Source organism: Numenius arquata, unplaced genomic scaffold (assembly GCF_964106895.1).
Source record: "Numenius arquata unplaced genomic scaffold, bNumArq3.hap1.1 HAP1_SCAFFOLD_1802, whole genome shotgun sequence".
NCBI classification, from domain to species: Eukaryota; Metazoa; Chordata; class Aves; order Charadriiformes; family Scolopacidae; genus Numenius; species Numenius arquata.
The window spans coordinates 1-9,858 of record NW_027414296.1 but is presented as its reverse complement, the minus strand read 5'-3'; the positions used below and the strand labels follow the sequence as shown (position 1 = coordinate 9,858).

Genomic DNA, 9,858 nt, shown 5'->3' with positions numbered 1-9,858 from the left:
AGGCTGAGGGATCCCCCTGTCCCCTCCCTGCCCGGGGGGAGGGTGCCCTATCTTCACCAGACCTGCCCCCCCCCCTCCCCAGGCTGGGCCTCTGCTGGGGAACCCCTTGGCCTGGCCACCCCCATGTCCCCAGACTTGGGGACCCCTGAGGGTCCCCGTGGCCAAGGCAGGGACACCCCCTCGGGCAGGGACACACAAACCACCACCACCCTCCCCCCCCCCCCCCCCCCCCCCCCCCCAAAAAAAAAGGGGAGGCACAACTTTGCTGCCGCTTCACCCACCCCGTGTCTGTGTGTCTGTCCGGCCTCACCACCCCCCTCTCCCTCTGGCCGGGGTCCCCCTTCCCCAATCTCCGGGGGCTCTGACACCGCCCCCCCCCCCCAGGACACCCCCAACTCTTGGGGCAACCCCCACCATTTGAGGCTTTCTGCAGCCCCGTTTTGCAGCCCCCCCCCCGACCCGAGGTGGGGGGTTCCTGGGGCCTTGGGGCAGCCGCAGAGTGGGGGGGCTTTGGGGGGGAGGATCTGGGGTTCTCCCCCACCACAGGTGGGTGCCTGGGGGGGGGGTCACTGGACTCCCGCGGGGCCGTAGCTAACTCCTGTCCCCCTCCTCCGTCCCTGTCCCCCTCCTCCGTCCCTGTCCCCCTCCTCCGTCCCTGTCCCCCTCACATCTCTGCCCTTTTCCATGTGTCTGTGTCCCTGTCACCGCTGTGTCCCCCCACATCCCTGCCCTGATCCGCATGTCCCTTGTGCTCCCGTGCTGCTCCCTGGGTCCCCTGTTCCCATGTGTCCCCCATGTCTGCCCCCCTTCCCTCTGTACCTGTGTCCCTGTCCCCCCATGTGTCCCTACATGTGTCTGCCCCGCTCCCTTTGTCCCTGTCTCCTTATGTCCCCCATGTCTACTCCGTGCCGCCATATCTGCCTCGCTCCTTATGTATCTGTGTCCCCCACATCCCTGCGTGTCCCCGACTCCCCGTGTCCCTCCCTGCTCCCCCGTCTCCCCTGTCGGCCCCCTGTCCCCGTCCCCACAGGCCCCTGTCGGCTCCCGCCATGGCTCAGACGCTGCAGATGGAGATCCCCAACTTCGGGAACAGCATCCTGGAGTGCCTGAACGAGCAGCGGCTGCAGGGGCTGTACTGTGACGTCTCGGTGGTGGTGAAGGGCCATGCATTCAAGGCACACCGGGCCGTGCTGGCCGCCAGCAGCTCCTACTTCCGAGACCTCTTCAACAGCAGCAAGAGCGCGGTGGTGGAGCTGCCGGCCGCCGTCCAGCCCCAGTCCTTCCAGCAGATCCTCAGCTTCTGCTACACGGGGCGGCTCAGCATGAACATGGGCGACCAGTTCCTGCTGATGTACACGGCCGGCTTCCTGCAGATCCAGGAGATCATGGAGAAGGGGACTGAGTTCTTCCTCAAGGTCAGCTCGCCCAGCTGCGACTCGCAGGGGCTGCATGGCGAGGAGGCGCCTTCCTCCGAGCCCCAGAGCCCCGTAGCCCAGACCTCGGGGTGGCCCTCGGGGGCGGCCGCCCTGCCCCTGGTCTCGCGGGTGAAGACGGAGCAGGGGGAGCCCGACGGGGTACAGTGCACCTTCGTGGTCAAGCGCCTCTGGGATGGCGGCTCCAAGGACGGTGCCGCCGGCGGCAACGGCAGCCGTAAGATGGCCAAATTCTCGGCCACCGAGCCAGGCCGCCAGGCACAGCCCCCCGCCTTGGCGGCGGCGGCCCCTGGCCCCAGCGCGGCCGACCAGACCAGCCCCGGCGGCACCTCCAGCGCCTACACGAGCGACAGCCCCGGCTCCTTCCACAATGAGGAGGACGAGGAGGAGGACGGGGGCGAGGAAGGCTCGGACGAGCAGTACCGCCAGATCTGCAACATGTACACCATGTACAGCATGATGAACGTGGGGCAGGCAGGTGAGGCCCCGCCCACCGAGGGGGCGTGGTCATGTATGGCTCCAGCCACCGGGTGTGGCCTGAAGAGGCTCCTCCCATAGGGTGTGGTCGGGGGAGGGGCCATCTCAGGGGTGTGGTTTGATAATGGGGTATCTGCTTGGGGAGTGGAGGCCTTTGAGGCCCCGCCCACAAATGGGGCGTGGTCAGGGATGGCACCACCCACTGGGCATGGCTTGAACGGGCTCCTCCCATGGGGTGTGGTCAGGGGAGGGGCCATCTCTGGGGTATGGTTTGGAGAAGGGGTGTCTATGGGGGTGGGGTGCTTTGAGGCCACGCCCACCGAATGGGGCGTGATCATAGGTTGGTACCACCTACTGGGCGTGACCCAAAGATGCTCCTCCCATGGGGTGTGGTTGGGGGAGGGGCCATCCCCAGGGTGTGGTTTGATATAGGGGTATCTGCTTGGGGGGTGGGGTCCTTTGAGGCCACGCCCACAGAGGGGTGTGGTCAGGTGGGGTGGTACCACCCACTGGGCGTGGCCTGAAGAGGCTCCTCCCATGGGTGTGGTCAGGGAGGGGCCACACCCAGGGGATCTTTGAATAAAGGGGTAGCTGCTTGGGGGTGGGGTCCTTTTGAGGCCCCGCCCACCAAGGGGGCGTGGACATACAGGTGACATTGCCCAGTGGGCGTGGCCTAAAAAGGCTCCTCCCATGGGGTGTGGTTGGGGGGGGCATCTCCAGGGTGTGGTTGAATAAAGGGGTATGTGCTTGGGGGGGTGTGGTCGCTGGAGGCCCCACCCACGGTGGGTGTGGTCAGCCAGGGCTCTGCCCATGAGTCATGCTCACCCAATGCACTGCAAGGGGTGTGGTCAACTCGGGCTCCGCCCATGGGTGGGGGGCGTGGTCAGCTCTAGGGTGTGGTTGGGGAAGGGGTGTGGCCAAGGGAGGGGATGTCTTGGGTGTGGTCACCTGTGGCTCCACCCCCCTGAGGTTGTGGATGGAAATGGGGGGTGAGGCTCCACCCCTCGGCGTGGCTACACACGGGCTCCACCCATTTGGGCGTGGCTAGAGGTGGGGAGGAGCCAGCTGAGGCCTCACCCCAGGGAATGGTTGCTGGGTGGGGCTTTTAGGCTCCGCCCCTGAGTGGGTGGGGCTTGAGGGAGGGGCGGAGCCTGGATGGGGCTCCACCCACCCCCTTATCCTCCAGGCGGTGGGTTATGGGGAGTGCGTGGGCATGAATGGAGCTGTCACCGCGTCCCCCCTCCCCGTCTCCTCCCCTTCCCCGTGTCCCTGTCTCCCTGTCCCCCTCCCTATATCCCCCTCCTCGCCGTGTCCCCTGTGTCCCCCTCTCCCTCCCCATGTCCCCCTCTCCCTCCCCGTGTCCCCCTCCTCTCCATGTCCCTCATGTCCCCCTCCCCCTCCCCGTGTCCCCCCCTCCCCTCCGTGTCCCCCTCCTCTCCCCCTCCCCGTGTCCCTCTCCCCCTCCCCGTGTCCCCTGCCCCACCGGCCCTGCCTCCATGTCCCTCCCCCTGCTGACCCCCTGTTCTCCCTCCCACCCCCCAGCCGTGGAGAAGGTGGAGGCGCTGCCGGACCAGGCCACCTCGGAGTCGCGGAACCGGGTGCGCGTGCGGCAGGACCTGGCCTCGCTGCCGGCCGAGCTCATCAGCCAGATCGGGAACCGCTGCCACCCCAAGCTCTACGACGAGGGGGACCCCGCCGAGAAGCTGGAGCTCGTCACAGGTACGCCCCTGGGGGTTGCGGGGGGGTCCCCGCAGGGTGCCTGACCCTGCTAACCCCCCTCCCCGTGTGTGTGTGTGTGTATCCCCCCTCCCCAGGCACCAACGTCTACATCACTCGGGCGCAGCTGATGAACTGCCACGTCAGTGCGGGGACGCGGCACAAAGTCCTCCTGCGGCGGCTCCTGGCGTCCTTCTTCGACCGGTGAGTGGGGACGGGGCGTCCGGCTTCTCCCCACCCCCACCCCCCACCCCCCGACACAGTTTTGGGGTCCTGGGGCGGGGGTGTGGGGGGTGTGGGGGGGATGGACACGTGGGTTCTCACCCCGTTTTTGTGTGTCGTGTGTCCCCCTCCGCCCCTCTTCCAGCAACACCCTGGCCAACAGCTGCGGCACCGGCATCCGCTCCTCCAGCAACAACCCCAGCAGGAAGCCCCTGGACAGCCGGGTCCTGCACGCCGTCAAGTGTGAGTGGGGGGACACCCCGGGGCAGAGGGGGGGACCCCAAGGATGGGGGACACCAGGGAAAGAGGGACAGCAGGGAGCCCAGGGGTTGGGGGACCCACAGGGACAGGGGGTGGGGAGCCCAGAGAGGGGGTGCTGGGGGGCAGGGCAGACCTCAAGGTTAGGGGGACCCCAGAGAGAGGGGACAATAGGGACAGGGGAGACCCCAGGAGAAGAGGGGGCACAAGAGGGTAGGGGAGAGGGCGGACCCCAGGATTAGGGGACCCCAGAGGGGATGGTAGGGGATCCCAGAGAGAGGGGACGGGGGGAATGCCAGGGGTCAGGGGAGACCCCAGGGTTAGGGAGACCCCAGAGAGAGGGGATGACGGGGGACAAGGTGGATCCTAGGGCTGAGGGGACCCCAAAGAGGGGATGATGGGGGATGGGGCAGACCCCAGGACAGGGGAGACCCCAGAGAAAGGAGACAACGGGGGACAAGGTGGACCCCTAGGCTGGGGGGACTCCTAAGAGGAAATGTTGGGGTCAGGGAGGACCCCAGGACTGGGGGGGTCCCAAAGAGAGGGGATAAGGGGGGACAAGGTGAACCCCAGGGCTGGAGGACCCCAAACAGAGGGGACGATAGGGACAGGAGGGACCCCAAAGAGGGGATAATGGGGGACAGGGGAGACCCCAGGGCTGGGGGACCCCAAAGAGGGGATGATGGGGAATAGGGGAGACCCCCGGGTTGGGAGGACCCCAAAGAGGGGATGATGGGGAATAGGGGAGACCCCAGGGCTGGGGGGACCCCAAAGAGGGGATAATGGGGGACAGGAGAGACCCCTGGGCTGGGGGACCCCAAAGAGGGGATGATGGAGGACAGGGGGGACCCCAGGGCTGGGGGGACCCCAAAGAGGGGATAATGGGGGACAGGAGAGACCCCCGGGCTGGGGGACCCCAAAGAGGGGATGATGGAGGACAGGGGGGACCCCAGGGCTGGGGGGACCCCAAAGAGGGGATAATGGGGGACAGGAGAGACCCCCGGGCTGGGGGACCCCAAAGAGGGGATGATGGAGGACAGGGGGGACCCCAGGGCTGGGGGGAACCCAAAGAGGGGATGATGGGGGACAGGGGAGACCCGAGGGCTGGGGGGACCCCAAAGAGAGGGGACAACAAAGACAGGGGAGACCCCAGGGCTGAGGGGACCCCAAAGAGGGGATGATGGGGGACAGGGGAGACCCCAGGGTTGGGGGACAGTGCGCTCCAGCTGTAAAACAGACCGAGAGCCACAGCCTCGTGTCCCTGAGCGAAACCCCTCCGTGGAGCCCCCCGCCCGGGCCACATCCATGGCGGATTGAATGGGGGGGTGGTGGTGATGTGACCCCCATCCCTGCGTTGTGTCATCCCGTTCCTCCCCCCCCCCCCAGTTTACTGCCAGAACTTCGCCCCCAACTTCAAGGAGAGCGAGATGAACGCCATCGCGGCCGACATGTGCACCAACGCCCGGCGCGTGGTGCGCAAGAGCTGGATGCCCAAGGTGAAGCTGGTGATGGCCGAGGGCGACTCCTACACCTCCTTCATCAACGACATGGGCAAGCTGGAGCCCGACATCATGGGCCCCGAGCCCGCCTTCGAGCCCCCCGGCCACGAGGGCGAGGCGGGGACCCCCGGGGAGGGCCTGCAGTGACCCCCGCGCCCTCCCCCCTTTCCCTGGGCACCCCCCCCCATCCTGGGTAGGGACCCCCTCCTGCAGGGCCCTGCGGCCGGGTAGGGCCCCCCGCCGGTGGAGGGCCCCCCCCCCCCCCGTGGGGCAGGCGTCCCCCCCCAGGCAGAGCCCTGTGACGGTGGAGGGACCCCCCCCGGCAGGCACCCCCTTGGGGCAGGGCCCCCCTGGGGGTTAGTTTTTCCACACCCCCCCCCAAGGGGTAGGGACCCACCCCTGCCACCGTGGGGCCCCCGACTGTGGGGTCCGGTCCCCTCCCCGTGGGGTTTGGGGCCGGGGGGGGCGGCAACGGCTCAGTTTGGCCCAGCCGCCCCCCCCTCCAACAGTTTTGGGGGGCGGGGGGGGCCGGGGTGCTGCTTGGGCACGAGTTGACGAGGTCCCGTGTCCCCTCCCCGGGGGCTGGCGTCTCTCCTGGCCCCCCCACTCCGGGTGCCCCACGTCTCCCCCAGGTCCCCTCCCCAGGGCTGACGTTTCTCCAGGCACCCGTGTGGGCCCCCCCCCCTGTGTCGTCCCCCCCCCCCCCCGGGGTCACTGTCTCTGCAGGCAACCGCATGTGTCCCCCTCCCTCCCGTGTCCCCCCCCCTCCACGGGGGACCAGCATCTCTCTGGGCAACCCCACGTGTTTGCCCTGGTTCCCCCCCCCGTCCCGGCGTCCCCCCCCCAGACGCCTGCATGTGTCCCCCAGGTCCCCCATGTCCCCCCCGCCCGGGGCCAGTCTCTCCAGGTGACCACGTGTGTGTCCCCCCCCGCCATGTCTCTCCGAGTCGTCACCCCCCCGTTTCCCCCCCCCCCGGGGGTGGCATCTCTCCAGGCGTCTGTGTTTGTCCGCAGGTGATGGCACGTGTGTGTCGTCCCCGTCCCCCCCGTCCCCCCCCATGCTGCCCAGGTGTCCCCCTTGTCCCCAGTTCCCCCCCCCCCCCAGCAGAAGGCGGGGGGGTGCCCCCTGTCTGTGCCCCCCCTGGCCGGCAGGGGACATGAGCAGGGGGTGGCAGAGTTGAGCTCCTGTATGGCCCCCCCCCAACCCTCCATGGGGATGGGACCCCCCCGATGGGGACGGGACCCCCCCCCCTTGTGGGGTTAAAGGCTGTTCCTTCTCATTACCCCCCTCCTTCGTTAGCCCCCCCTGGGGTCTGTCCTCGGGAGCGGGGGCGGGGGGGCACCGGGACACCCTGGGAGCAGCAGGGGTGATCACAGTGTCTGGGAGGGGGGGGCACGGATGGAAATCCCACCTCTGCAGGGAGGGGGTTCCGGGGGGGGGATACGGGGACCCCCCCCCAGCCCCATCTCTGCCCCCCGCTCCCCCCCGTTCTCCCAGCCCCAGGCCTTTGCACCGGCTTTACTCCGAGCCCCCAAGGGGGAAACTGAGGCACCATGTGATGGCTTTTCCCCCCCCCCCGCAGACTTTTGGGGTGGGGGGGGCCTGGGAGGGAACCCAGGCGTCCGGCCCCCCACCCCCCCTGCCCCCCCCACCCCCGGCAGCCCCCCAACAGGTCTCCTGACGTTCGGTCAAGTGCCTTACCCGCTGCCCGGCCCCGGGCTCCGATCGTGTCTCCACTATCTCACCGCTCCGTGCCAAACCGCCCCCGCCCCCTCCCCCCGAGGTGGGGGACACACACACACACACCCCCACGGGGACCCCCACCTCCCCCTCCTCTCATGTCACTTCCCCCCACCCCGAACGCCTGGGTTCTCCCCCTCCTCCCCACCCCCCCAACAATCCCTCCTTCCCCCCCCCCCCCCGTGCCTCAGTTTCCCCCTTTTCCCCATGTGATGAGTTGCGCTGGTCTCAGCCTTGTGACACACACACACCCCACACACCCCCCCCCAGCCTCGTGGGTGTTTGGGAAGCCCAGTTTCCCTCCCTCCCCCCCCCCAACCCCTGGTGGGGGCTTTTACGTTGCCCTTTTTTTTCTTATCCCCCCCAAAAAAGAGCTGTACAGAAGGGGGGGAGTGCACAGCGGCGTCTCGGCAGCATGGACCCCCCCCAACCCCGGGCTTGCGCTTCCCCCCCCCCATCCCTGTACCCCCCCCCCGGGGCTGCCAGTGTCTGTCCTGTGTTATGAAGTGCCAAGACGCCCGTTCCCGGTGCCCCCTCGACTCCCCCCTTGTCTGTGTCCTCCCCCCCCGGCCGCCCTTCCCCCCCCAACCCCCCCTGGATCTCCCCTAACCCCCCCCCCCCGAGTCGCTGGAGAATTGCACATGAACTGCTGTACGAGAGCGGAGAGGGACTGAGAAATGTTAATAGTGATAAATAAAACACAGAGGTTTGTAACAGCCCCCGCCTCACGCCTGCTGGGGGGGGGGGGGGGGGGGGGGCGCGTGCTGCTCGGAAACCCCCCCCCACCCCGGGGAGGGGGCGAAGGGGCTGGAGGGGTGAAGTGCTGCGGCCGGTGCATTTGTAGTGCGGGGGTGGGGGGTGTCTCGTGTAAGGATCGGTGCACGCGCGGGGCTGGTGCTCGTGTGAGGCCCGGTGCTTGTGCAAGGGCCAGTGCTTGTGCAAAGCTCGTGCAAGGCCCATGCAAGGAATGGTGTTTGTGCAAGGCCTGGTGCACACAGAGGGCCAGTGCTTGTGCAAGGCCTGATGCTCGTGCAAAGGCCAGTGCTCGTGCAAGGCTCATGCAATGCCCGTGCAAGGAACGGTGCTCGTGCAAGGGCCGGTGCTCGTGCAAGGCTCATGCAATGCCCGTGCAAGGAACGGTGCTCGTGCAAGGGCCGGTGCTCGTGCAAGGCTTGTGCAAGGCTCATGCAATGCCCGTGTAAGGAACGGTGCTCGTGCAAGGGCCGGTGCTCGTGCAAGGAACAGTGCTCATGCAAAGGCCAGTGCTCGTGCAAGGCTCATGCAATGCCCGTGCAAGGCCTGGTGCACGTGGAGGGCTGTCGCTCGTGCAAGGCCGTGGTTCGCCCACCCGGCTGCCGGAGGGGGCGGAGCTCTTCCTCTAGCCCCGCCCCTTCCCCTTATTTGGGCATACGGAAGCTGCTCGCCCCGCCCCTCCCGTTCCCGCGGCCCCGCCCCCTTCCCCTTCCTGTCGTCACCGGCCCCTTATATAGTCATGGAAACGGCGCGCGGTGACGTCACGGGGGCGGGGCCGCGCGCGGGAGGGAGGTGTGTGGGGGGGGGTGTCCCGTGTAACACCCCCCACCCCCCCCCGGTGCTGCCCCGGGGGGGCCGAGGGACCCCGTCCCCCCTCATGGGGACACGGGGGGGGGGGAGGTGACACGGGGACACCCACCCCACGGCGGGGGGCAGAGGGACCCCCAACCCCACCCCGGGGGGGGGGCACAAAGACCCCCTCCCCACGGGGACACAGGGATCCCCTCACCCCGGGGGGGGCAGAGGGACCCCCGACCACATGTGGGGACACGGACCCTCACCCCGGGGGGGGGGGAAACACGGACCCCGTCACCCCGGGGGGGAACACAGGACCCCCACCCACGGGGACATAGGGACCCCCACCCCAGGGGGGGCACAGAGACGCCCTCCCCACGGGGGCACAGGGACCCCCTCACCCCGGGGGGGCAGAGGGACCCCCGACCACCCACGGGGACATAGGGACCCCCACCCCAGGGGGGGCACAGAGACACCCTCACCCCGGGGGGGGGGCATAGGAACCCCCAGCTCGGGGGAGGGAAGGGGCACAGGGACAACCCCCCTCCCCGTGGGGACAGAGAGGCCCCCCTCGCCCCCCCCCCCGGCATTTCCGCCCCCCGGCGCCGCCGAGCCGCCCCGGGGCCGGATGCGGGAAGGGGAGGGGGGAGCGGGGGCGGACCGGGGATGGCGGGGCGGGAGGGGGGGGGGGGGCGGTATAAGGTGCCGGCGCCGGAGGCGGCCCCCCCGCAGTCCGTTCCCGGCGCCGCCATGGAGGAGGCGCAGCGGCTGCTGACGGTGTCGGTGTGGAAGCTCCACCGCTGCCGGTTGCAGCGCGGCGGCCTCCGCCTCCACCGGAGCCTCCAGCTCTCGCTGCTGCTCCGCGCCGCCCGGCACCGGTACCTCACCGCCCGCGCCGCCGCCCAACCGGGACCCACCGCGGGGACCCCTACCCCGGCGGCGGCGGCGGCGGCAACAGGCCACC

General features: G+C 69.2%; 1 protein-coding gene across 1 annotated transcript; it reads left to right on the top strand.

Moving 5' to 3' along the window:
* The first annotated feature begins 1,049 nt into the window (after positions 1-1,049).
* Positions 1,050-5,752, top strand: NACC1 (nucleus accumbens associated 1). The gene is made up of 5 exons (XM_074167080.1): positions 1,050-1,916; positions 3,461-3,629; positions 3,725-3,830; positions 3,994-4,091; positions 5,493-5,752. The coding sequence occupies exons 1-5, from the start codon at positions 1,050-1,052 to the stop codon at positions 5,750-5,752; spliced, it is 1,500 nt and encodes a 499-aa protein (XP_074023181.1).
* The last annotated feature ends 4,106 nt before the right edge of the window (positions 5,753-9,858 follow it).

Bases quoted from the DNA above. Each gene is read 5' to 3' on its own strand.
- NACC1 (XM_074167080.1), top strand. From the start codon at position 1,050: ATGGCTCAGACGCTGCAGATGGAGATCCCCAACTTCGGGAACAGCATC. The intron at 3,831-3,993 runs GTGAGTGGGGAC...CCCCTCTTCCAG, and splicing joins CTGGCGTCCTTCTTCGACCG to CAACACCCTGGCCAACAGCT. The intron at 4,092-5,492 runs GTGAGTGGGGGG...CCCCCCCCCCAG, and splicing joins GGTCCTGCACGCCGTCAAGT to TTTACTGCCAGAACTTCGCC.